Source organism: Diprion similis, chromosome 8 (genome assembly GCF_021155765.1).
Source record: "Diprion similis isolate iyDipSimi1 chromosome 8, iyDipSimi1.1, whole genome shotgun sequence".
Lineage (NCBI taxonomy): Eukaryota > Metazoa > Arthropoda > Insecta > Hymenoptera > Diprionidae > Diprion > Diprion similis.
Genome location: NC_060112.1, coordinates 25,102,548 through 25,129,082, shown reverse-complemented (window position 1 = coordinate 25,129,082; position 26,535 = coordinate 25,102,548). Strand labels below are relative to the sequence as shown.

Genomic DNA, 26,535 nt, shown 5'->3' with positions numbered 1-26,535 from the left:
CGTAACAAAAACACATAAAACAGCTGGTGCACTTCTCGCAAAAAATAGAATTAAAAGCTATTGCGCCATGTAATTGACATTAATTTTTGCAAGTTTTTAGTTTAATATCTTCGCTTCACATACTAAAAGTGTTACTTACGGATCATTCCTAGTAAATTGGAATTCGTTTGACAACAATACAGATGCATAGAATATATATTTTTTTTTTTTGTACTGCCAATTGGATATTTAATATAAACATATTCTTAGAAATGCATTTAAATATCTTGAACAACGTGATTCGGTTGAAACGACCGTGGGAGAGTAATAATTTTTTTTTTTTTTCCAGCATTGAAATGCGCTGAAAACTGTTAATTCTATTCCGTCTGGATATGCAGTCGATTTTTCATTACGGGCGAGATGTTTTTTGCTAACGCGAATCACCCGAGGACAATAATTGTGTACATGCGATACGTATCCCCATAATGTGAAGAATAAAAGGAAAAAAGGGTAAATCAATGCTAATTAATACCCTTGAATGGAGACTTCACTGAATGTAAACCCACTTCTAATTGCAAGTAAAATTCTGTCGCAGAACACAGTTAACTTCCAGCGAAGATGATTTAACAAGGACAAGATAGATATTCTCTCCAGGTAACTAAGTTTTCATGTTACCTCAACCTCACGACTTGATTATACTTACATTCATTAAATTCATCTCGATTTCTTTTTTCCCGTACCAATACGTGTACTACCGATCTGTATGTTTGTTAGCTCCGAGCAGTTTACCGCTTACGATGAAAACGCGGTTGGCTAGCGCAAGGGGTAGCCTGAGATCTAGTTGAAGATGCATTGTTGTGCCCGTTCTGGGCTCGCACCTACCTTCAGCTGGGTTTGCCCGGAGGCCCGTGGCTGGTAGGCGTAGGTCCGTGTGCATGTATGTTGTGTATGCTTCCCACTTGACTGCTAGCCAAGTTGGACATTGTTTGCTGGTACATTGTCGGCATGTAGCTGCTCGATGAAGGCGCCACGGATCTGATGAATTCAATAGTGTAATAACACGTGTTTAAGTATGTCAAATTTATTGTGTTACAAAATATTAGACACACACACTAATTAAGCAATTGGAAATCTTACCTAGGTACACCTCGCAGCGGATCTGGTGTCACCGATGAATTTCGAACAACACCCGAGCTGTTTGCACTTGCAGGCGAAACGATATTGCTAGGTTGACCTTGATGGTAACCGGTTCCAGCTGGACTATGCCTTCCATGAAAGAGAGAAAGATAACTCTCCGTTAAAAAGTGTTTTCAAATATATATATATATCGAGGTTTTTAATGCTGAATGCGATCCTGAAAAATAGTTTATACCGTAATGTTCAGAGTATAAGCCAACCCGCAATTATGAGACAGTATTTCAGGCTGTTTTTCTTGGTTACCTACGCATAGAACGGATCTGCGTGTAAGACAAGGCTGGTTTTGGCGGGTGCTGTCAACGACAAAAAATCTCGGCTTATATTCAGAACAATACGGTACTTCTGAAAGGAATATTCTTGTTATACAATTAGTATGCAAAATTCCAACTATCTTCAACCATTTGATAACTGAGAGCGGATGATATTTGTGATCACATTTGAAAATGCGGTTGAAGACTAAAATGAATTGTACCTGAATCTTAATTTGGACAATTTTTACTTTCGCAATAAAAGTATAATGTTAACAATTCATAAATATTTCAAGTTATTATTGTGATTATGTGGATGTTCATAACGATTGAGTGTCATAAATGAAATTACCTGATCGTTGGACTTGGTTGGGGAGGAACAAGTGAGCCTCTGTGTTGGTACTGCGTCATGGAGGCAGCTGCAGGCGGGGAAGGATCGGGTGGTAATCCGTTTTCCATGACAGTGGAATGCGAACTGGAACTTGAATGAGGTAAGTAGCTATTATTCACTCGGGGTTCACGGCTGACCCGGGAAACTGGGGCGGGTGCTCCCGGTTGTATATCCGGATGCGGAATATTCGAATGCGTTGGATTCACCGAAGGATGTATGTTGTTCACTATATGAAAAAGAGAATCTACCATAATGAAACGAATACGAATAGGTATTTGAGATACATCAGTTGAAGCAATGTTACTGAATCCGCTGCGTCGTTTATTTACCTGTATGTGTGTTTGGTTGCGTGGTCAGTGGAATAGCTAGTCGAGCGTTCACTGCTAGCAGATGATCTCTTCTTTGCAGTAGACTGTTGACATGCTCTTCTAGCCTCAGGTTTTCCGCTCGCAATTGATGTAAGCACGATAAAAGGGAGGCAACTGTGATTGAAAAAATTAGTGGTGAAAACGATCGTCACACATGTATGATAAACATATATTTTTTTTCTTAAGATTCAGTATAATAGAAAAATACTGTTAATGGTATAAAATGACTTTTGAATGCAAAAAGTTTAATGTAAGTATAATACCGATTTTGAACAAACATGCAATTATAATCAGACAATAATTCATGTACAGATACTGAAGTAAAACTGCAACCTTACATGATGTGCAATTGTATATGTTCAGAGTTGCAAGCAGCAAATTAAAGTTCTAATTTCGTGCGGGGGATAGAAAAGCTGTAGAACAAATCAGTCAGCTCTATATAGAGGTGGTTAAAAAAATGTACGATAGCAAATGAATATTTTTTTTGTTGCAATCATCATTGATTTTGCCCTGTCAGCCATGCATTTGGGAAAAAAGCAAAGCGAATTTTTTCTTGCCGTACACTCACTGTCAAAGTGCTGGGCCTGTTCCATCAGAAATTGGCTGCCCTGTTCCCACTGCCTTTCGAGCAATTGATCCAACGTCTGAGGGATTGCACCTCCACCCAACACATTGCTGCCAGATCCGCCAGCATTTGGACCAGTATTAGTTGCGAATACGGATGACAAAGACGTTGTGGCAGGTACAGATTGGCTGGATCTTATCTGTTTATTAAATATTGTTGGTCATGAAAATCCGAATGTTTTTGACAGTGAGTAATGAATAACTGTTGACACGATTACAGAGATGAAAAAAAAAAAACCCCTGAACAGATGGATCGATGAAAAAAACAAATTTTTATCACGTATAATTAAAGGAGTACTCACAGAGGCGATGACACGACTGTGTAGCTGTGGTCCAACCAAACTACTCGTAGGATTATTAGCATCGGTGAAAATCGCGTGAGCCTCTAATTCTTGAGTAAGTGTGTCAGACATTTTTTGTGCCATTGTAGAAGTCGGATTCAATTGATTCCCAAGCATGTGTGGCGCGCTGACACCATTTTGGAACCTATTTGATCAGAAGCGAATGTACCAGAATTAGAAAAGTGATCAGGTGAATAAAATTTTTATGCTACATCGTCCACAGATTGTGTAAAAATGATTAGTGTTGGTTCTACAATATCTGACAAATCATGAAAACCAAATATATAAAAAGTCAACTTTCTCTCACAATTTTATATCCTTTTCATCCTTAGTACTGTTCGCCATGGCCGTCGGAGTGGAACTTGATGTGGAAGGCGTTGGTGTGGTAGAAGCTCCTCCGGCGCTCTTGCGCTTTCGTCGAACAGGTCCAGAGTTGCTCATACTTTCCGAACCAGGGCTGCTAGGTGGTGAGTCTTTAACAGTGGGTCCCATGCCTGAACCAGTTCCAACACTGCTGAAATGACCGACTGGTTGACTGGGTCCTTGAATTATGGATGGTACTGGAGCCACAGTTATCAATGGTGGCGGCGTCTGATGATTACTTCGACTTCCACGTTTAGTTGTGCTAACTATACTGTTGGGAAGGGATGTTGATATTGTAGATGTTGTTAGTGGCGGTGGCGGAACCGGCTGACTGTTTGACGTAGCACCCCGTTTCGGCTTCCGCAGTTTATCCGGCTTGTCCGACGACTGTGACCTGGAAAACCGAAACTTTGAATAATTATTATTGGATTTCCACACCGCGAGAGAACGCAGCGCTTAATTGACAACTAGAAAATACTGAAGAATGTGCTTTTATCACAAGCTATGTATAGGATAAGTAGATCTCTGAGCTACTGAAAAAAAAATAATTTCTATTAATAAGGTCTCATCTTTTTACTCCCGCTTATATGATTAAGAAGGAAAAAAGATGTAAAAATAAAACTGATAAGTATTTGATAATTTTCAAGTTGATTATGGAGTGTTGGTAAAGTGATATTTTTAGGTTGATTATGACTGAGTAATCATGGAGGGGTGTGTATTTACAGCTCAGTACGATCTCATTTGTAAATAATAATCGAACATAACCTAGAAAAACGCGATATTTGATACACGCTTAAACGTCGAAAGGAATGTTGAAGAGTAGTCAGCTAACCAATCTGACGATAATACGATTTTTCCGAGTGTAGGGACTAACAGGGAAGTTTAATTTCTATTTTTATGAAAATCCATAGCAGTGGCATGACCTGAAGTGAACTACTGTGCCCGATATACATACAAAGGCAGGACTACTGTTATCAACAGTTGATTTTTACCGGAGTAAAACTGATTTTTAGCTCAAGTGTGAAAGGATATGGGTTCCGAAATATGACTTACACTTGCGGAATAAAGTTCTTCATATGATATACTGTTTTATTTCACCAAAAATCACCAATATTTTCACTCTAACCGAGATATTATTGCACTTAAATGAGGTTAGAACAACCTGCTTCTTGTTTACCCCCCACGGCGGCCATTTTGAACGCGGCTATCGAACTCGAATGACGTCCATGACGTCGATATCATCCCTGTTATATTATTTTTCACCCGTTCGATTTTGCATGGTAAAAAAATGCGAAAAATGCAGAAATCGCAAGCGGATTGGCTGAAAATCCACAAATGCATAATCACCCACCAGTTCTTCATACTTTGCTCAAACTTCTAGGGCGAATATAAACAATGCCTCCCGCATTGATCATGCACGCAATTTTTGCCATCTTACAACAAAAAATAATTGAATTTTTTTTTAAATCTAAACACCTGGTCTGAAGACATCAACCAGTCATGAAAAATAATTTCCATACACCACGAAAAACAGCGAATATTTCGCATGTAATAGTTTTAATGTTATGTCGATTATTATATTTTCGCTTGACATAGAGTTCACACGATATCATCGACAAATAATTTCCTGAATTGGCTGAGAATAACTGCAATTACATTTAGCCGTAGTACGAAACATTTTTTTTTAACTATTACCAGTGATGAAACTATGCTGATTTCCCAGTTGTTGTTTTATATAGCAGATATTAACTGCATCCGTAAAATGTACAGTAATTGTTTTTCTGTAACACCACGTAAAATATTGAAAAAAATAATCTTGGTTAATCACGGAACCTGATTATTTCGATTGACAATATCGAACTTATTAAAACCTTTTACAGCACTTCAAAACTTTGAGCAAAACTTGATATTTTTTGATATCCAGCAAACATTGACGATTTCTTATTCTAGACTCACCGTGACCTCTTGGTTGGCATATCATCAGCTGGAATTGGACTTCGTTTGGAATCATTGGTAGCAGCGGTAGTGACAACACTCTGCTGTATTTGTTGATAGAGGGTCGGAGCGCTTGTAACAACACTCTGAACGGAGCTGGGAAGAGAAGTTGCCGTCAATGGCACGGAGACAACAATACTGTTGGAAGTCGTAGTAGGCGACTGGGCAGGAACTGAAGGTTGAGCTTGAGTTATCAATGTTATAACCGGAGTCGTTGTTGTAGTCTCAGTTGTGATTGGAGGATGCAAGGATGATTGCACCGATGGACTCTCTATTTTTGACTGTAAAATATCACTCTATTAATGAATGGTATATATTCATCACGAATATGCCATGGCGCCGCTATTTTAAAACAGCCATTTACTATGCCAAATGCTTATTTGAACGTGGAAAAAAGTAAGAGGAATTTACCTTTTTTGTTTTCTCAGGTTCGGTGGTTGTACTCAGACTGGTAGCTTCGGTAACGGTTGGTAGAACAATGTTAGTGTTAATAGTTTGCTGAACGACTGAACTAACAGCGACAACAACCGACCCACTTGCCTCGGAACTAATGGAATGATTTGAATTTTCATTTCCAATAACAGTCGGTGTTCGGGCGCCGGTTTTTCTCTTTTTGGTTGCATGGCTAGAGGCTTTACCGGACGTGGACGAACTGGATTTGGACAGGCTGCTGCTTTTGTGAATCACATTTGAATTAGATCCAGACTTTGCAGTAACGTTCTCGTGCCCAAAAACACTCTCCGACTGAGTGACAACGGTCTCTACGAAATTTGAGGTGGTGAATTTACTTGTGTCGGAAGAATTTTCTTTAGGCGTATTACGACCACTTCCACTTTTTTCGTCGGCATTTCCATTTATTTCTAAGCTAGGACTAGCGCTTGATTTACTCTTTGAACTAGACGATGACGACGACGACGCCGCGTTCATCTTTGAGTTTGAACTCTTGCGCTTACCGCTGCTCGACGTTTTTACAGGTGTTTCAGCCTCTTTTTCGGGCGACGAATCCGATGAACCGTTGTCTGCTGGGATTGGTTTATATGGAGGAATTGTTTTAACGTTACCCCCTTTTTTCTGTAATTCAACAGTATCATTATTCAATTTATTTCCTAAATCAAATCCAGGACTCTAAAAAGCAGAAAAATACGTTAATTACATTCATTAGTCGTGATCATTTTTTCTCAATGTGAATTAAAAATTATTTCCAACTTTACCTATTATACTGACAATTGAAAAGTACTAATGAAATTCGTAACTTAATAACACAAGCTATCGAAATTAAGTGAAACAATTCTTATCGAATCATTTTGCTAAAATTGAATACTTTTCAATTCTATAGCAGCACCAACAACATTCGGAATACTCACCAGTTTTGAATAATGATGCTGACAATAACCGCAGTATTTTACGTTGTCCAAATAATTACCAGCTTCTTCGCAAAGCAATCCCAGAGCTTGAGCGCAAGTAACATGAAATTGTTGTCTGCAACCTGCTTTGTTACATTGCATACAAGCTCCCACATTAGCTCTGCCGCCTCTACCTTGTTCCTCACAGATGTAACATGTCTGAAGAAAATGGATAAATTTTTAACACAGGCAACGCTCTTATTCTTGAAAAAAGAAGATCGTGGATGTGATAGCGATAGTGAAATGAATACAGAAGAATTGAGAAGAGAGGCAAATGATTGACACAATAATATTTTGACACAATTAATCATTGTTGAATTAGTGTTCGGATAATACACTGTTTAGTTACCTTACTGAATCGCTCTGATGGTATCAATTGCAGGATAATTGGCTCCATCGTCGTAACGTTGCCAAATCTGACCTCAGGTATGTAAAGGGCACACACAACGTGGGCCCAGCCTGCCTGATCCGTTCTCTTGAGAGCTCCATCCCTGCTTGGGCACAGCTCGCAGCGCTGCTCCAACATTTTGCATCACAACCACACAATTACTACAACCTACCTCTGCCTAGCCTATGCTTACGATTAAAAATAAATCCCATCTAATAAACGGTTATCAGTCATTTTCCTGGTTAGCACAAGCACATCGTTGAAATGAAAGGTTAAAAATCCAAAGACAATGAAAAAAAGGGGAAGTTAAAGAACCTTTTTTTTTTTGTTGTACATATTGCTTAGAATTCATAATTACTCATTTTCTTGTTTGCCTATTTTTAGATGCTGCTTCATTTTCTTTCAACATTTACCTCAGCAAAGTTATATAACGTAAGAGAAAATTACTGTAGTCAAGCATCGTTTGAACCTTGACACAAATTTATACATATGCAAGTTTCTTTCATAACTGCAAAAAGGTTGATTAACTTATGCAACAACTGATATTCGTTAAATGCATCATCTTTTGCGATCCTTAAGAATGATTCGAGTTAAGATATTCATTGAATGAAGGAAGTTTCGATCAATGTAAGAACTCTTTTATCGTCTTAAAGATCTTGAAAAATTCTAGTGTCACTCACTGATGAAAGTAACTTACCACCCGAGCGCTGCGTTCTTGCGATTCACATTTTCTGCAATACCATGGGCCAGTCGGTACCGTAACAATCCCATAACAAGCTGCAAGGCATTGATACAGATTTTAATTATCCAATTCACGGTAAATCAAGATCATACATATTCCTTCATACATATTGTAAAAGGAAAAAAATGACTAAATAAATTATTCTCAAAATGTTTTGATATATAACAACAAAATATTCAACTTCTGTTTGCTTGTTGTTTTCTGAATGTAGACAGATCACACTATGCTCATGTTTCTTTCCAGCTATTTAGAGTGGTGAGAACGTAATGTGAGGCAGTGATGTGGCTGTTAAATCACAGAGGAGGTCTTTTTTATGACCCCAGAGCAAGAAGAAACGATGTAGCAGATGGTAAGAATAAAACTCAGGTGGCAATAATTGATATACATATGAAGCAAATGTGGTTTTCGAACGACATGTTGCGTCCTTCAACGATTTTTCATATTGTTCGAGGGTTGCTATTAAAGTTGAGAAAGCTATTTTCTAAAAACGTATTGGTCAAATTATACAAGTTACTTCAAGACGGAATGAATTTCAATCTCGAGTTTATTTCTTGCCAATGTTTCATCGTTTATCGAGTACCATCGAGACAAAGAGTTTGCGAAAAGTACAAAATAAGTCTGGTGTTCGGGGTACTTAGCGTCGATGGATCCACGATCGAGAACAGATGCACACGTGGTGTTGAGCGCATATAACATTTGAGATCAAGATCTAACCAAGTTGCCTAAAGTTGTTTTGCTTCGTTCTGATGTAGCATAGAATCCGCTGAAATTTTCTTGAAACAATAGGAGAAGAGCAGCCTCGGGGCCTGCGGTGGGAAAGTAATTCCATACTCCGGGTTTCCACTAGGTTAAGGAACAGAGATTGCGACGAGGGGGGAGAAGAGGGGAACTGAGGGGGCGATAATAGAGATGCGTGTTATACCTTGGTGTACGGCGACCGTGCACCCTTGGCCATCGCAATAAACCAACGGATTCTCCGTCCAACCCCTCTCGTCCGAACATACGCAGCAACCTCCAAGCATCTCCTTCATGCTGCGGTACAGATCTCGTGAGCTACACCAGCCGAACTCGCCTTTGCGTATCGCTTCGTAAACGGAGCATCGTGTTTTGTGATATCGGGAATTAACCGCATGCACACGATTGCACTATTTTTCTCTTATTACTCGATCGGGTACTGGTACCGAGCTGCAGGCCGATATTACCAGCGGTTATTCGGGGCTGGGATAATTGATTCTTTTCGATAACATTCGATCGTACCAACGACCGTTTTAACAACCGAGTCACGCGAATTATTTATTTACTCTTCGTACTCTCTATTTATCTCACTATGCGGCCATTTTATTTTGTTGTTGCGCAGCAAGCGCATGCGCAATCCCGCGCGTAACAAAAATGCATCATGGGTCATGGACCATTGGGCAATGGTAGAGACTCTCTAATAAGAGAGACTGGTGGATAGAAGTTTAGGTTTTCTTTGGTTCCCACCATGCTTAATCACAACTAACGAGGGGGAAGCACGGACTTATGGACGGAGGCTAAAGTAGCATTACTGGCACGGGGTAGTAGCCTCGCGGCGTTGACTGATCCTCAGTCAACGCAAGTAGTGCTATGCTATGATAGTTGACTTTATCGGTAACATTGGGCGCTTTCTTTTTGCGTGAACTGTCTGACAAAACACGACACTATGTGATTTCATTCGCTTATTCTGTTAGATCCGGCCAATTAAATCACTTGGTGTCCATTTGTGTTGGAAAATTGACGTAAAAGGAAAGCGCACATTAGTATAGTTTTGCACTCTGAAGTTTCTATTTTGAGCATGGTCTAATTTAGGGATAACTTTTAAAGTTTAAAATTATCCAGAAATATATTGTCATTAGCCTAAACTTGTCAGTAGGTTACAGAAAATTGAGAAACTGTGATGTCTTTCGTTTGCGCGTTGACGGAAGAATTCAAAGACGGCTACTTCTGGCGAAATTTTCGCGACAAGTACTCGGCGGGTAAGTGGGCTTAAAAGCTTGTGGTATTCAAATTTACGCCTGACGCTGCGGGCGACAGCAATCCGTAAGCAACAGGCGGCGTCATTTACATATAAAGACTGTTAGCCCCGAGTTATTTTTCGTACCAGTTTATCGGGACTGGTCAGATTTGCGGGTATTAGCCGTTGCATGTATTATCAACCGAGTAACTTACCACGTCGGTAAAAAGAAGTTCTTCATAACCATTAGTTATTGCGTGAAGACGTTGGTAACATACCGTCATCATCGAGAGGTTGAAAGGTTGGTACATTCAACACAAAAAAATGTACCCAAAAATTAAACAACGGAAAAAATGAATGGCAATGAAATATACGTATATCATTTATATTTACCTGATTACATTGAATTTTTTTGTCAGCCATACCTAGTAAATATTCATGCTTTCTGGAAATTCAACTTCTTAAAATTTTTTATTTATTCCAATTTTAGTTACAATCGTTTTCAGATTCCTCCCGTACAGAATTTTGCAATCAATTTCTTGAGGTCTTCGGGATTATCGATTGACAAAATTCAGTGACTCAATGTTTCGAAATATCCGAAGAATTCTGGAACATTTTCCACGTTGTAGAAGGAACGCTACAGATATGGTAAAAGTGAAACTAATTTTCTGAATTTTATTTAATATTTCAAAAAAGTTGCTGAATATGCGTAATATGAACGGACTTATCAAAAAAAAAATTTGCTGAAATTTTTCAAATGCTAATTATCAATTATTATCAATTCGAAATTTTTAACGCGTGAAAAAAAAATGGAAAACACTTTCATCGCCGGACCAATTTTGAAATGTTTATAACATAAAGGAGATTATTGAAAAGTCCACGCTTCTTATGCAATAACTGATTTTCAATTATAAGTGAATCCTGGTGCTTCACTTCTTCAGTCTTCTACATACTCCTTTGTACCCAGTGGAGCGTGAAAAAAATTATGTATTGATCAATATCAATAAGTATCTACATTTTCCACGTATACATATAGCCTGGCGGATATACCTTCTCGATAATTTGGTCTGTACGAGAAAGTTATGGGACGCAGCGATGTGGTACATCCCACGTACGTCGTTGAGCTTAAAGTATCATCAATTTAGTATCTTGTTTGACAGGTGGATGCAAGCATTCTATTGCCTCTCTCATGTGGGTTCACCGTCGAAGCGTAGTTCCGGCACCTACAGAATTCAGCTGATACTAGCAAAAAGCGAAGGACAAAAATCGCGCCTCCATTGCACCGAAAAAATAACATGATGGTCCAGTATGACGGCCTTTTTCAACAATATAACTTTCATATGAAACATTTTTGAGTATCATCAACAGTTTGAGTGCTATTGCTCTGTCACACTTTAAAAATAATAACTAATTAGAACCGCGCGCGTTTCTCATGTATAACAGAGAATTGCACAACCAATTCGATTTACTAATACCAAATACCGCATCTATTGTAAAACAGGTGTAACCCGTTACTGACGACTTAAAGCTTAGGGACGGCTCAATAAGCAAAAACATATCAGAAAATTGGTAATACTTTGATAAAGTGGATTATATAATATGGGTAATAAATTACTTATTTGTCTACTAATGATCCACTCATCCCAATACATATACGTACACTAGACCAAACCGAAGCGCTGCAATCTCGGAAGCCGATTACTACAAGTGCATGCCTAACAAGTACGCCTACCACTACAAGTGCAATTGGCCTTCCTGTCGCTAGCGCTAGCGGAAAAAATTCACAACGTTGACATCATTTCCGGTACGGTTCTAGAATCTGAGCACCTGTGTATAGAATTTTCATAATTAACCGCTGCAGCGATTTTAAGTATCACATCATATCGAGAAATGAGTGATAAATGAAGCCGAGTCCAAAATTTACTTACGTATGCAATTGTGTAATCTATTTAGGTCTCTTATCTTATCATTACTTTTTGTAATCAATTCACACGTAGCTTTGTCCGGTGATGAAGGCTGCAGTTTTCAGCAAAATTATTTCACTCCTTATCGAGTATAAAGCTTGCTTTCCGCATAACATACGGACTCGTATTGTGCTATACGTGAGATTTGATTGATCTTGAAAAGCTTGCGAAGAAGAAAGGTGCGGTCGAGTAATATCAAGGAAATGGCGATGACCATGGAATACCTCAAACCGTATCCGACAACAGCGTCAGGATACAGAATCGAACTGGCCAAACAAAGCCGACTACCTGACATACTGAAATTCATTCAGGAAAATCATAACGAGGAGGAAAAAATTAAGAGAGTGTTGAAAGCTGGTTTCCAGACGAGCGCGGAGGAGGAGGAGGAGGCTGAATGCATCCAGGAAGACGACGAAAGCTTTATCACCGCTGTTTACGAGCGATCGCCCTGTCTGATTGCGGTTCAAAACGGGACCGAGGAAGTAGTTGGGGTGATTTTGACCCTTCTGAATCGGCGAGAGGGTGAGGATGAACGGAATGGTGCAGGGACGGCGGAACTCTTCAAGTCTCAGACGTTCAAATCCAAGTTCGTTAAAGAGTACTACAGCTACTTGGCAAAGATAGACGAAGAAGTGGGTATACACCAAAGGTATCCAGAGGCCGAAGCCGTTCTGGAATTTTTCTTAATCGCCGTTCATAACGATCACCGCGAGAAGGGACTCGCAAAAGATTTAAGCCAGACTGCACTCACGATTGCCAAATGTCTTCCGGGAGTGCGTGTTGTGTACGGTTATTGTTCTTCGATAGATTCGAGGAAAGTCGCCGAAGAAATTGGAATGGTTAATCTGTGCGATATCGATTTATCGACAACTTTTAAGAACGACGAGGGTGAGTCCATATTTCGCGACGTTGATGAAGATTGCGCAGTTTCCGTTATGGGGTTGGAAATTGATCACGTGTAATTAAGTCAATTTTTGTAGTTATAAAAATAACATATAGTATTCTTATTCATCATTATTTTATCGCCCAAATGTAAAATAACACCTTGAATAAAAAAAAATTCTGGATCTTTGATGTTGAATTGCATGGAAAAAAATTGAATAATCATAATTTTAAATATACAACTACCGTCGATGGTTATTTTATGCCTGTGCATAAAAGGAAATTCATTTTCCGGGTCTTCGGGACAGATGGAGTACTAATATACTTACGTCGATGTGGTTATTCTATGTAAAAATCGTTGAATTGTATGAGAAAAAATAATCATAATAGTAAATCTTTGAATACCCTTGTCTATTTTCCACCTGTGCATAGACGACACTTCATTCTTTCTTGGTACTCTACAGATATGTATATTCAAATGACAATAGCACCATTAAGTATGGACGAGGAATGTGGTTTGAAATTTAAATAACAGTCTTCAGCCACACTTCAACGTTTAGAAAGTAACTGGTGCAATATTAAAGTACATATTCAAAATATTGCAGAATATTTGTCTTGTAAAATATAAATATAAACACATTTTATGTAAAGCAAATATGTTTACACGTCTTTTTTGCCTGCTTTCGGTATACGTGAAGTAATTGTTTCTGCAAAAGTAGAAAAAAAAAATAGTATCCGAGTACTTGAAAGTTGTCTCTTTTGAACTCCGCTTTAAAAAAAATTTGTCAATCACATATTTCTAACATGAAGTATAGTGCCCACCATAGAGGCTAACTCTTTATCGCCTCCCGTATTTGCAATATTCGTCTTCGTTTCGCGCACGCGCTCGCCTACGGCTCATATTGCATACACGCTCAGCGTAAAAAGACCTACTTTGCTTCCTTGATGCACAATCTGCGATTGTTTATTCATCTTGGTCTACGCAGTGAACATTGGTAAGTCTTATTCAAAACTGCGGTCTTTTTATTTTGATACATAAATTCAAACATTCTGTTGCTAAGCCAAGTCCGTGAGCTGTTGGTTGTAGTAAAAAAAAAAATAAAAAAACAAAAAAAAAATACTAGAAGAATAATACGAAAGACCAAGTAACGAAAAGAAAACAGATTTTTTAAAAAAGGCACCTCACATTTGAGCGCGTGAAATCTTTCTTTAAAAACAACCATGTAATTCAGTTGTATGTAAACGAACATGTTGTATTAACAGGTTTTAATTACTGGGTAATACATTATCACTTGGAATTTCCCGCGTGGAGTATGATATCAAGATAAAATATCAACCACACTTATTATAATTATGAACGTAACGATAATTGCAGGCTTGCGCTGAAAATGTCATAGTGACACATTAATAACAACAGCAGCAACATATCGCAGAGTGAGTCGTTTACTTTGGCTAGGGTTTTTGTGTCGAGTTCCTACCGCTGGTGTTCCGGTTTTTTAACATAACCGAACTCTGAAAAGAAAAACTGCCGTTTTCCGTCCTTGGAGCCAATTCCATTGCGATGGTTACATCGGGCTAGTGGTTATTTTTAAACAAAGAGCAGGGCCTTCCGCAACCTGCCGTCGCAGAATGAGGACAAGAGCGATTTGCTCCAGATACACGCTGTGTTTAGGCTTAGCTGTACAGTAGAAGCCTCACAAGTTGACGTCGTCGTTTGATCAGCAGAGGGAGAAATTAGTCAAAATAAAATGTAATCATTTTCACGATGCTGCACTCATGCAACATCTCGTTCGATACAAATGTACTCGATACATCGGGTCTGGCCAATGTCTGACTGTCTCACTTATCGGTGTCTCGAGAATTTTTAATTGTTCAACCATGTCTACTTATTCACTAATTGAAAATTCCGTTAAGGAAATTATTGGAATGTCAAGGAGGCACCTGAAACTGATTAGTACTTGAGTTTTCTGGAAATTTTGGAAAAGTCCTGCGTGGGGGAAAAAGAGCTCAGGACGAAATCGTCTACGTTGGCCGGAATCGTCAGTAAAAATCCACACGGCCAGCAGAGAGTTAACCTTAAAATTGAAAAGATGCGAGTCTCGAGCAACGATAATCCGTGCAAATATCATAATTAGATGTATTAGTATTTTATGCTGTGTAAAAATCGTCACTAACAAATAAGTATATAGAATATTGTATAAAATTCTATTGCAGTGTTAATGTGTTGATAATGGGTCCGACTCTATAATGATAACTGAACGAAAAGCACCATTAGTGAGGAATTTTGTTCGTATAGTTTACAGTCTCAGGAGCCGTCGTACAGCATGGCGATATGTTCATTGGGTGGATAGAAATTTGAATTGTGATGACCACACGTGCTATACACAGCTAGAATAACGAACGTTATACAAGGATTAATAATTCAGAAGATGAGGTATAATTTCGTTCACTTAGAGACGTGTACTACACGCGACAATATCCATCATGCACGCAATAGTGATATTATAACGATTCAAGTTCTGTTAAGTCGTCGACTTCGTTATATCTTATACTCGGATTACATTATGTTTCAATGCAGTAACGAACATTTCCAATAGCTAACTGTGGTGAGGAGATAACGTCACGGGGAATCACATATATCAGGAATCTTCTCGTGAGTTCATTGAACCGACACTTTCTCGCATGACATAGCTTATACTGTATATATATATCAATGATAATGTACACTAACTTTAGACAAAATATCTATCACAAGTGTTTCTTACCAGTACCGGTCTTCCCTCTTACCTTTTAAATCCGTTGTTATTGTTGATATTGTTGTTGTTTTTGTTTTATCGAAAACGATCGAGACCCAATAGATAGCTTATACTCACAATCAGTATGGACTCGCAGGTGGCCAAATATGGTTCGAACTTGAATCGTATTTAACTTTTGCGATCAACACAGTTGTGTTCCAATCGGAACACCGAAGGTCATTCGGAAGGTTGAAACGCGATAAGAACTTCAGACATTTTCTCTCAGCAGAATATCCATACATGACGCTTCACTTCCACCACTCCTGTCTCACTGCAAGTTTATCATATGCTGCAAACCAACCGCAAAGTCATTCTGGAGAATTTCGTAGGCAGGTTGACAGGAGCTGTGCAGTTTCAGGCGGAATATACCGTGGAATCAATTATTAAATTTAAAATTATGGTCCTCTCGTATACTAAAAACTTTTGTTGTACCGGTTATTGAACAGTGATTTTGGATTGTGCCAGAATTATCAAACTAGTAGCAACTGCAGTACCTAAAATAAACGGTTTTCGTTATTGGGTACGGTAGATACTCTGAGGAAGGCGCCGTTGGAACGTTTTTATCCGTCATTTCATTCTTCGTCCCAGACTCGAAACCACAGTAATCATAATGAGGTTTGAATTGAGGTTTATTTTTTTTAGATAAGAGCGCTTCATATTCGTTCATTGGTGTCTTGTTTGAAACGGAACTCTATACAGGAAGAACAAAGTACATGTAAGATAAAATTGTAATGTTATAATAATTTGCTGGAACATCGCTAATTCTACATAGAATAACGTGACATTACATTAGAATGACAGTACATTAGAATTTACTAGACAATGTCGTTATCAATACTTTGTCATAGTTAAACAAACGAATGTGAATTTATGATCACCTTCGAAAAGCCAATTGTAAAATATAGGTATTTGAGAAAAACGTCATCGTGCTTTGTGTGAATTAACTGTACACATCAAACAGCGAAATTGTGTCGTTTCGCCAAATTGAAAAATTGCAAGATAACAATACAGGTCTCACGGCTGCAACAGAATCCAAAGTTCTCCAGTTCACGCGAGTCTTGTGTAAAATGTCGTAGTTTTTAATCCTGCCACAGAGGAAGAGTTCTTGAAGAGAAAAGAGTTTCCATGAAATCCCAGAGAGTCCATTTACCTCCAAGACTATTTACTTCACAGTATGACTGTAGACTGCGAGAAAAGGCAGAAAAAAAAACAAGGAAAAGCTTTCAAGCTTCTCTTTGAAATGCAACGAAATGCGATTCTCTGTTGAACTTTCCGTGGTTATATTCAATTTCTTATTTCTCGGAATGACTTTGATCATATATTCAAGCGAGCTTTACTTTTTAATAACCGACATACCTGCGAACAAACTTCCCCGACAAAATCTCGCAACAGATTTTTCTTCTCTTTCTTCAGCAACCGAAAGAGAATGCCGTCCTATCGGCTCTGGGGTTCGACCGAGGATGGCGAGGTCGAATTCGAGTCATTGACCACCGAGACTCTAGAAGGTGCTCTCCAGGTTATAAGGGACTCCTTTTTCAAGGACGAGGCTGTCAGCCAAGGTGTAGATCTGCTTTCCGAACCCGGAGCTGCCGAAGAGCTTGAGGAATTGTGCAGAATCAGTGCTAAGGACGGAGTCAGCGTCGTAGCAGTTGAAGTCAGCACTGGACGAGTGGTTGGAGTTGGTTTTAACAAGATTCAAGTGAGTTTTTCATACTCGTTAGAAGCCGCGATATCCGGTCATCGTCATTCCATCTGCAAAGTTGCCGAATCGGTTGTTTCCATTTTCATTTGAAAGTTAACGGGTGTTGAAAAGGAAAGTTTAACAAACTTTAGAGTGCAGGTAGCAATCTTATGATTATTCATTGCGCTTCTTTTCAGACGCTTGCGGTTCCCGGTGTTAAAGGATTCTTTGAGATCTTTGCGGAAAACTGCAAGTACAACTCGTCTCGAGCACTGACGGACTTCATGATAAACGTCGACTCGAGGCTCAACTTGTTCGAGCACTACAACGTCGACACTTTATTGGAAGTGATGTTTTTGGGCACGGCATCCTCGCATCGGAGACGGCGAATCGGCCAATTGGTTGTGGCAGCTTCGGTTGAAATAGGGAAAGAGCTAAAAGCTGGAAAAGGTGTTAAAACTCCTGTTGAAGTTGACGGCGTTGAAAGCATCGCGAATAAGGATGCAGTGCCTCAGCTTTGTTCTCTGATTTGCAGCTCTCCTTACTCTCTTAAAATTTGCAAAAATCTCGGATTCGATACCCTCGTCACCGTTTCTTTTGACGATTTCGAATTCAAGGGGAAAAAATACAGCGAACGAATACGCGATCCTGAAAACACGTCCAGTTATCTCGTTGCTAAGCGGTTGTAATCAATTTTGATTTTCATAAATTCTATGGGGATAATTTTACGCGGATTTAAAAGTCGATCAAATCTGTTCCGACAATATGTTCTGAAGCGGTTCGAATTTTCCTTATTTTTTCTTTGTATTTTTATGCTGCGTTATGTGTTTCAAAAGAAATTTCTTTGCAGTATACAAAAGAAAACGTGTATTTAAATTTTGTATCTGAAACATAAATTATTTTTCCGAGTTAGTGCTGTTAATTCGTAATACTTGCATTTGTGGTCATAATCTCGTCGAGTTTGACTAATTGAACAAGCTGGTACAAAATTATGAGCTTCATGTTTTATGGCTTTTCAAAAGTTGGAATCAACAACTTAAGCATGTACGAAGAGAAGCTTGGAATCTTATAATAATTCATTTATAACTGTAGAATTATATTATACAAAATACGAATTGTTAATGCGTCAAAAGTTGTGATTTGATTTTTAAGGAAACTCGTTTAGAACTTTTTTTTACGAAGGGTTAAGTATTTACAACACTGTACAGGTATACCTTCGTCTTATATCTGTAGGCTATTGCTGGAAAAAAAATTTCTTGGGCGAATTTTTTTCGCCAGAAACTTCAGGATTTTTAATCAGATCTGATATTTTCTAATTACGAAAAACCGTACTTTGGTTATTTTCTATTTTTAGCTGATTCCAAATTGCTTGTGTGCAATCGGCAATCATGTCCCATCGTCGCGTTTCCACATTTCGATAACGTTTCTATTCCCAACTCTTTCCAATCGGAACACTCGTTCACACCAGTCCAATATTGTTGAAAATTTCTTCTGTGCGACGAGTTGTGAACGACTACATATCGCATCTTTCTGCAAAGATATTTCACTTCAAAGGAGAATGCATGCCGATACTTGGGTGGGCGATTAGTTGTTAACCTTGTCTCTTGTATTGTGTATATGGCGTGCGTGTCTGATTTTTGTCCATTTCACGGAACATAATAATATGGGAGTGGAAATAGAAGCAGGGATATGAGATTTCGTAATAGAATACGAGTGTCGGCTCATTGTCAGTATATGTTGTTCCCAACTTCGACAGCAAAGCAATTAGCAAATATATGACGGGCATACAGTATTTACAACGTTACTAGCAAACGATATTATTGATGGACGTAATTTTCGTACAAAAACTGTACAACAGTCAAGTTTATAGCGAATATTTCATTGCAGGCTTAAAAACACGACAAAGTCGAATGTTGAATGCAAGTTGTCTTGCAATTTCTATTCAATCGCCTCTTAGATCTTTAGGCGATATTCAGACTATTCACGGAGCTGGAGGTGAAGTCACTGCTTGCTTTTCATTGAAAAATCGCTCAACGGATGTCCTAGTAATTAATATTTGCGTATCGTCGATCCTTTGAACCGACCTGAATTGCTGACAAATGAGATGGGTTGAGAGGGATGTTTTGCTTTCAAGTGAGAACTTTTTTTTCAACAAAACCAGCACCAGAAATTCTATGCATTTAAAATTTTTCTCATCCATTTGTGAGATGATAAGAGTCAACAGCTGTATGGGAGTGCAGATTCGAAGGTAAAACCAATATTGAAATAAACGAGAGGTGAGATCAAATATTGGAAACTACTGGAAGCCGATGTCGACAAGCGTACAATATTATGTAATACCCACGCTTACGGCACGTCAACGCTTTTTTCGCGTCAGTAAATGCCAGAATTTGTTAAATTTGTATTAGCAGCTGCGAGAACCGTTTAAAAATACGTGCGGGATTATAGCAACGGGTACAAAAGTTATTTTCTCAACTACACATATGTGTAATATAAAAAACAGCACTTCGTTAGACTCTATTTTGTCTAATGTAATTGAATAAAAGTTACAATCTCAAAGTTTGATATGTATTAATGATGGTTATATACTTCAGGTTTGCTGGTGCAGCAAAAACTTGATACATAAACATTTTCCACGTCATTCTATTCTGGTTGAAGCTACGTTGCGGTAACCTGAAGTTGTTTATCTTCTTGACTAACTTCTGTCGATGGCATAACACTTATTTGCATACCACAAGACTGTAAGTATACTTACACCTGGTTATTATTGTAATTAAAATTCATCCACAATCCTGACTAGTCGTTATTTCTTGAGAGAGCGCTGTACAGTGAATGCATGTAACATTATCAAAGTTTTTAACTGTGTTACTTTATTTATCTTGGTGAAAACTATAACGGTATTAGTTAAACTAATGTTTCTCAACGATATTTGCATAAACGAACACGTGATTATGTAACTTAACCAGTAAATACACCTTTCGCACAAATGAAAATTCGGTCTATTAGTATTCAACACAACGTTCATTTATTGTAAATAGTATTGTAGAGGTCAATGATCAAGTGATTCTGTGCATCGATTTTATATATACCAGCGATGGACTCGATAGCTTTAATCGTGAGTGTAATTCAACAGCGTTCGGGCGATACTGCTCCACAATATTTGGAGTTATAAATGCGGTAAATGAATTAAGGGGTGTTGATGTGATAATTTTATCTACGCAGAATCATTGGATGAAAAAAATTGTGACAGCAAGATATTATCTTCACATCGTGATCTTCTGACACAAATTTATTGGTCGATCAAAGGTTGACAGAAACAATCCCTTTGCTGTGATTTTGGTTATCAGGGTAAGTGAATAAATAAGTCTCATAATCTTGTTAGTTCCCAATCAATTAGCGATGTTAGCGGGCTTTTCAAATGAAACTATTGAAGTGTAAGTTTTCTGATGTTCGAAAGTTAAATCGATGTTATTCTTCTCCATCTAACGGAACATAACCTCATTTTAGATATAGCTAGCGTAAGAGATACAGTTATTGGCACCCCTGGCCAGCGTTTAGATCTAAAGAAATTAGAGTCCGTTTGAAGAAAAAAAAAGTTGTTTTCTTATTAAGAAATATTGTCGTTTAGGCCGGAATCTAAAGAAAATCTCAAGTCAAACGAGTGAACGGATTAAAAATCCATCAATTGTGAGATTCCTGAGAAAATATGCGCCAATTATATAGCGTCTACAATTTTCAAACGCACTTATTTCACAAGTTTGTAACGTCCGACCGGAACATCCATATATTTTACCGATTTTTATAATTATTTATCATTACTACCAACTAACCCAACCTTAAGTACGAGAATCTTGCAACTAGGAAGTATTAAACTAGTACCTAACGAATTGAAATACCCCTAGATGAAAATAATGACAAATACCATTATCCACAGCATTGAAAACATACTGCAAGACTCATGGACCTACAGGAAGCCATATCATTCATCCATATCAACTTAATCACTTTTAACACTACGGGTCACTAACCACCATTACATAATGCTTAATAACACCGTTTGCAAACACGGAGTATTAGAGCCATGTATACTATTAAACTATTATTACTATTAAATATTAAATGACAATTGAAGGGTTCCCTAACCTATAACCATCATCATCTAGAATAAACCAAAGAACCATACCTAGAACGCCGTATTATAGGCAACACAAGGGCGTAGTTAACGTTACAAATTCCTGTTGTCGAACCATGCAACCAATTACCCGCGGGTGTGCCCCCCGTGCAGGAGGATTAAACTAGCTCACGGGATAATCTTGTGATGGGAAGCAATAAGAATACTAAATCGGAAACATTATAATAACCACGTAGTATTAAATAACCGTCTATGTAACCTTTCAAATAAACATAATCAATAGTAATAAGTAAATAGGATTCACCACAACAAAAATTCAAGTTCTCATGTAAGACATAGATCTACGGATTAGCTCCAAATGCTAGGCAACCAATACACAGCGGTGTATACTTAGACCACACTCTCAAGGAGACCCAGCTCGGTGGAAAAAACAATTTGTTTAAGCAATTCTTCCATCCTAACTCTGAAATATTATTTAGTATCCAGATTTGTAAGCGTTTTTCTATTCAAGGAATAAATATTTAAAAACATATCTTTAATTCTTAATAAAACTAATTGGTATTAAAACTCCTGTTTCACTTTCGTGTCTTCATTGTAACGAAGCCACATCCTGCAGATGCAACATCTCAACAGCGCAGAATGCATCGTTTCAAAAGTAAATTTTTGCAACACGTGCTTGATTTTTGCGTGTTTCAGACCTATTTGAGCTGGCCTAAAATGACCATTTTTGACCGGCTTGGATGAGCGGGCAATAATATTTCATTTTCGGGGTGGGGGTGAAAACTTGGAAGGGTTAATCTTTTGAATAGCCGAAATATGGAAATTTCAAACATGTAAAAATAAAGTAACGACAGATGAATTGTTCGAAATCTTGTGTCTTGAAAGTGTCACTGATTAGTAGTCACTCTAACCAGTGACACTTTCGGAAATCAAAATTTCCAACAGTTCATCTTTAGTTATTTGATTATTGCATGTTTGGAATTTAGATATTTCGGCCATTCAAAATATTGGCCCTTCCAAGTTTTCACCCTCACCCCATTTTTGCCCGCTTATTGAAAAAGTGGGTAATGATATTTCATTTTTGGCCGCTTTTTGAGAAGTCAGCAGGAACGACCGTATGTGTGTATACATATATACTATACGTATGTGTACATATTTATATATTATAATTTGATGGAGGAAAGCTTCTTGTATTTTTACCTAAAATTTTGTCACATTTACTTTTTCCTGTTGAAAAAGTGCAATCTAATTGCAACATAACTATGAAGTAACCTGTCAAAAAAAGGCCACCTTGGTGCGGCTTATGGGTATAAAAAACGCAGAAATCAATGCATTATGCGTTATAAAAAATATGGTAATACGTAACTATTAAACCACCACAAAAATCTCATCCGATTTATCTGAAGGAGTGTCGAATCAAGTTTCTCATCACAAAAAAACAACCAGCTGTAGTACATTCTCCGCCTTCGAACCCCCGAGTACTAAGATCGCAGGTCACTACTCAGGCACTCAATTATTCGAGGGTCAGTTAGGAAAAAACTAGGCCGGGAGAATCAGATCCAATCCCTGATCAGTCGCCAGGCTCCAGTGAAGATTCTAACCCAAAGAATAAAACTTCTCCGGAGATTCCGGTGGAGTTCCCAATCCGACGTCACAAGTTGGTGGTCCTAAATATTGAAAATAAAAACATATTATACAAGCACAAGTTCTTACGATCTTTGCAATAATTATTCAGATTGTAGAATGTAAATCTGTCCATGTTGCTTCATTCGATAATTATCATTATAATTATATTTCTAGGAAAATTGTCCATCTTATAATTATAAAGCGAAAAAATTAGGTATATTATGTATTCCTGTACTTATTGTGTTTCGATACCGTCAAAAATTACTCTTGAAAATGAGAAACATGAAAACTTATTGTGGTGCAATCTAAATAAGAAATCTGAGAAATTGTTTTGGCGCCATTTAAAGAGAGATGCGTCTGATAGGTTGGCAACGCTGCCCCTGGCGGAGTTGGAAACTGTTTTGATCAATATTTTTTTCTCTTGAGTGAAGAAATCGGTAGTTGTCTCAGCACATTTATTTACAAGGTTGAAGTTAGCTACGTTACTGGAATGATGCTCGTTCCGGAAAAATTTCTTACTTCGCATCTTTAGGACTGTCTAGAAATTAGTATACTATAATAAACAAAACAGGCTCATATTTTGAAAAGCGGACTCCTTGAAAGTGATGCTAAAGTTACACAAAAATCATCCTTTTCCAGTTGTTTTGATACGTTAACAATACAAAGGACACTCTCGTATGTATATGTATACTATCTAGCGTATGGTTCTCAATATTACGTTATTACTGATAAGATTATCATTTGTTTTCGTAACTTACAGAAGATATGTTAACCCGAACATACAATCTCTAGTGCACTAGGAAAATATCTCTTGAAATGGTCGGTGAGTGTTAAAACTTTTAATCAACGGAAGTTCTTCACATTAGAAACGAGGAGGAAGCTGCATTCAAGAAATCTGGAATTCTGATCAAACTCATCGGGAAATGCAGACCGACGACGGTGAGAAGTACGTCGATTACATCGACCTGTCTGGGCTGTCCTGGAAGAGACCGGAAGGTCCAAAGCGTGTTTGGCGCGTCGTTGACGGTCGGAAAAAGATGCCGAGTGGAGAAGTACCGAGATTCATAATTCAAGAGGTCCCCGAATCGATGGAGGAAGAATTAGTCGACTTTATGACAAAATACTTTACTGCCGAAGAAACGATAACCGCGAGCCACAGTAAGAAAGAATTACATAAGTAAGGCCTGTGACGTTAGGTGAAATAACACTAATTATCATACAACGAATAGATTTGCTGAGCGACCCAATTGCCATTAAAGAACTTCGTACGTTATGGAAGGAGTCGCTTCGTCAGGGGGTCAGCGTCGTTGCTATCAGGGAGAATTTCGAATCCGATGAGAAGCCTGAAATTGTTGGAGCCAACGTCCTCACCGTTGTGACGAAGGAGGATGAGGATAAACTGACAAGCATGATAGAGGTGTTCTTTTCTACTCGTAATAAAACATATTTTCGGATCATTGGGTAGAGCGGGGTGACATCCTGATGTAGTGGTTGGTGGTCAGTTATTTTCCGGAGGTCATTTACAAATAAATCGAGCTATTGCGAGTTAGAATGAGTCAAGTGACATAGATTTTTTTTACGAAAAACTAGTGGAATAATGTCTTGTCTGACATTGCTCATAAGAACAAAGAGTTTTGAGTTAAGATTCAGTGTTTTCAAATTTATTTCTGCACCATGGGGACTTACCCATTGAGATGTACATAACTCATTTCGTTTCACAACTCAGTGAGACGTTTCGAACCTTTGTTGAATCAAGTTCTTGTTTGAGCGCGTGTTACAAATTTTACATACATTACAAATTTCTCTCTTTCAAAGTTAATTCTCGAAGTCAGTGATTTGATTATTTTTTTGCTGCGCAGGTACGAACAAAGAAAATGAAGACCGTGATGGGGTCTCAATTCCGGTTAGCGGCTGAAGTTGATATGGCCAAAATATACGGAGTTGACAAATATCTTGGGGCATATGGTCTCAGCGTGCATCCCAATTACAGAGGGCAGGGCATTGCAGACGCCCTTCTTCAGGCACGGTCAGTATCGGTGGCATTATTAAATTTGTTGATCGTGTGCAGATGGCGAAGCAGGGGTACATCACTTGAGCCCCTTACCTCGTTACGTAATGACTTTGCTCCAATCAAACTACTTGGCCTCTACGCCGATTAGACGAACTCTCGTGCCAGAGCGTGGGTGACATGCGGAAGCGCTTGCAATGTGCCGACCATAAGGGCCATCGTCTTTCGTCATGTTAAACCTGCGACTCGCCACATACTTTGTACTACAAGTGACGATGCTAATTTCTTGGCAAATCTTACGTCGGTCGTAACGCATTCATTTCAGCTAATAATTTGATTTCGCTTTCAGCACCGACATTGGTCAGACCTATCAGATACCCGCGACAGAGACAATTTTTACGGGTACTGCATCCCAGATTGTGGCCAGCCGCAACGGGTTTGAGGTTCTGGTTGAAAAAAAGTATACTGAAATCCTCGACGACGAAGGGAATGTCGCCTTTCCTGGAGTTGCGCCGAAATTCATGAAAGTCCTGGGAAAGAAATTATTGAAGTGAATGCTGCAATATTCTTGCTTTTGGTGAAAAAGGATGTATCGATTGTTTGCATTTTTTTCCCAAACTTCATTCCGAATAAAGATATCTTATTTTTGGATATCCATTTTACTACTCTGCAGAGAAATCAAACGATTGCACTCCTTTCCGGGGACCTTTGCAAAAGAGGAATACGTATCGGGCTACTATCATCCGATCTGTTGAGAAAAAATGTAGCCGTGTTTTATGAACATGCATAAATTTGATTATCTGGTTACTTCATGGTTGAAATGTGATTATCTTGGTCAAGTGAAGGGCGAGCAATGTGGTTACCCTAAACCTTGAAAAGGTTTATCAGATCAATATCAAAATCGTTCCGTTACTTAATGAATTTATTCTCTTAAACTAATATAGTTTGGGATCATATTGTAAATTGTTACTTTGACTTATATAATGATGTTTGATAGTTTTTCTGAGTTTAAAATAGAAATGGGAAATTGACCATTTTACCTATGGAGTCATTTAAGTATTACGTAATGTTATTTTTTACCTTTTACCACATAGCCCATTGAAAACAAAACTGCTTATAAGACAAACTTTGATGACGTAATATGTAGATTTCTTTGCAAAAAGAAAAGCTTGACGTGTAAAGTTATAGCAATACTAGACGGTAAATAAGTACCTCATGAAGATTGCAAAATTCAAGTGTTTTCATCTCACCCAAAAATTCTACCTGCTTCACCAAGTAGATACTTGGATTTGCTTTGTGAGTTTTTCGAAATCATTAAACTCAAGTGATGGAGGTGAGGGGGGCCAATGTCAAATGTTTGCCTCCCTCGGAAAAATCGTAGATTCGGGGCTGAGTGTAAGCACGAGTCCAAGGGAGTATAAATCGGCTGACGACTC

The 26,535-nt window shown here is 38.3% G+C and overlaps 4 protein-coding genes across 7 annotated transcripts; 3 read left to right on the top strand and 1 right to left on the bottom strand.

The window, feature by feature from the left end:
• On the bottom strand, positions 1-9,372 carry LOC124409214 (protein AF-10-like). 3 transcript variants are annotated; one of them, XM_046886700.1, is made up of 13 exons: positions 8,962-9,372; positions 7,995-8,074; positions 7,259-7,429; positions 6,871-7,068; positions 5,918-6,577; positions 5,468-5,787; positions 3,456-3,905; positions 3,110-3,293; positions 2,752-2,947; positions 2,145-2,297; positions 1,777-2,041; positions 1,117-1,245; positions 1-1,014 (listed from the first exon to the last, which is right to left on the bottom strand). In XM_046886700.1, exons 1-13 carry the CDS (start codon positions 9,068-9,070, stop codon positions 864-866), a joined length of 3,066 nt encoding a protein of 1,021 aa, XP_046742656.1. In that variant the 5' UTR covers positions 9,071-9,372; the 3' UTR covers positions 1-863. The 3 variants fall into 3 exon arrangements, with proteins under 3 accessions (XP_046742656.1, XP_046742655.1, XP_046742658.1); XM_046886699.1 differs by having other exon boundaries at positions 1,777-2,059; positions 7,259-7,423; XM_046886702.1 differs by having other exon boundaries at positions 7,259-7,423.
• Positions 9,373-12,093: 2,721 nt separating this feature from the next.
• LOC124409141 lies at positions 12,094-12,937 on the top strand. Its single transcript, XM_046886560.1, has one exon. It carries the CDS (start codon positions 12,179-12,181, stop codon positions 12,935-12,937), a length of 759 nt encoding a protein of 252 aa, XP_046742516.1. The 5' UTR covers positions 12,094-12,178.
• Positions 12,938-13,712: 775 nt separating this feature from the next.
• On the top strand, positions 13,713-18,503 carry LOC124408918 (arylalkylamine N-acetyltransferase-like 2). 2 transcript variants are annotated; one of them, XM_046886221.1, is made up of 3 exons: positions 13,713-13,852; positions 17,066-17,351; positions 17,531-18,503. In XM_046886221.1, the coding sequence occupies exons 1-3, from the start codon at positions 13,803-13,805 to the stop codon at positions 18,020-18,022; spliced, it is 828 nt and encodes a 275-aa protein (XP_046742177.1). In that variant the 5' UTR covers positions 13,713-13,802; the 3' UTR covers positions 18,023-18,503. The 2 variants fall into 2 exon arrangements, with proteins under 2 accessions (XP_046742177.1, XP_046742178.1); XM_046886222.1 differs by lacking the exon at positions 13,713-13,852 and adding an exon at positions 15,928-16,267.
• Positions 18,504-23,977: 5,474 nt separating this feature from the next.
• Positions 23,978-25,685, top strand: LOC124408919. The gene is made up of 4 exons (XM_046886223.1): positions 23,978-24,249; positions 24,321-24,508; positions 24,951-25,117; positions 25,449-25,685. Exons 1-4 carry the CDS (start codon positions 24,015-24,017, stop codon positions 25,651-25,653), a joined length of 795 nt encoding a protein of 264 aa, XP_046742179.1. The 5' UTR covers positions 23,978-24,014; the 3' UTR covers positions 25,654-25,685.
• The last annotated feature ends 850 nt before the right edge of the window (positions 25,686-26,535 follow it).

Excerpts from the sequence above, each read along its gene's own strand:
- LOC124409214 (XM_046886699.1), bottom strand. The coding sequence starts at position 9,070 with ATGAAGGAGATGCTTGGAGGTTGCTGCGTATGTTCGGACGAGAGGGGT. Across the intron at positions 3,906-5,467 it reads ATGCCAACCAAGAGGTCACG|GTCACAGTCGTCGGACAAGC; the intron begins GTGAGTCTAGAA and ends TCGGTTTTCCAG. Across the intron at positions 2,298-2,751 it reads ACAGGCCCAGCACTTTGACA|TTGCCTCCCTTTTATCGTGC; the intron begins GTGAGTGTACGG and ends TTTCAATCACAG.
- LOC124409141 (XM_046886560.1), top strand. The coding sequence starts at position 12,179 with ATGGCGATGACCATGGAATACCTCAAACCGTATCCGACAACAGCGTCA.
- LOC124408918 (XM_046886221.1), top strand. The coding sequence starts at position 13,803 with ATGCACAATCTGCGATTGTTTATTCATCTTGGTCTACGCAGTGAACAT. Across the intron at positions 13,853-17,065 it reads GGTCTACGCAGTGAACATTG|CAACCGAAAGAGAATGCCGT; the intron begins GTAAGTCTTATT and ends CTCTTTCTTCAG. Across the intron at positions 17,352-17,530 it reads TTGGTTTTAACAAGATTCAA|ACGCTTGCGGTTCCCGGTGT; the intron begins GTGAGTTTTTCA and ends GCTTCTTTTCAG.
- LOC124408919 (XM_046886223.1), top strand. The coding sequence starts at position 24,015 with ATGCAGACCGACGACGGTGAGAAGTACGTCGATTACATCGACCTGTCT. Across the intron at positions 24,509-24,950 it reads AACTGACAAGCATGATAGAG|GTACGAACAAAGAAAATGAA; the intron begins GTGTTCTTTTCT and ends TTTGCTGCGCAG. Across the intron at positions 25,118-25,448 it reads GACGCCCTTCTTCAGGCACG|CACCGACATTGGTCAGACCT; the intron begins GTCAGTATCGGT and ends TTTCGCTTTCAG.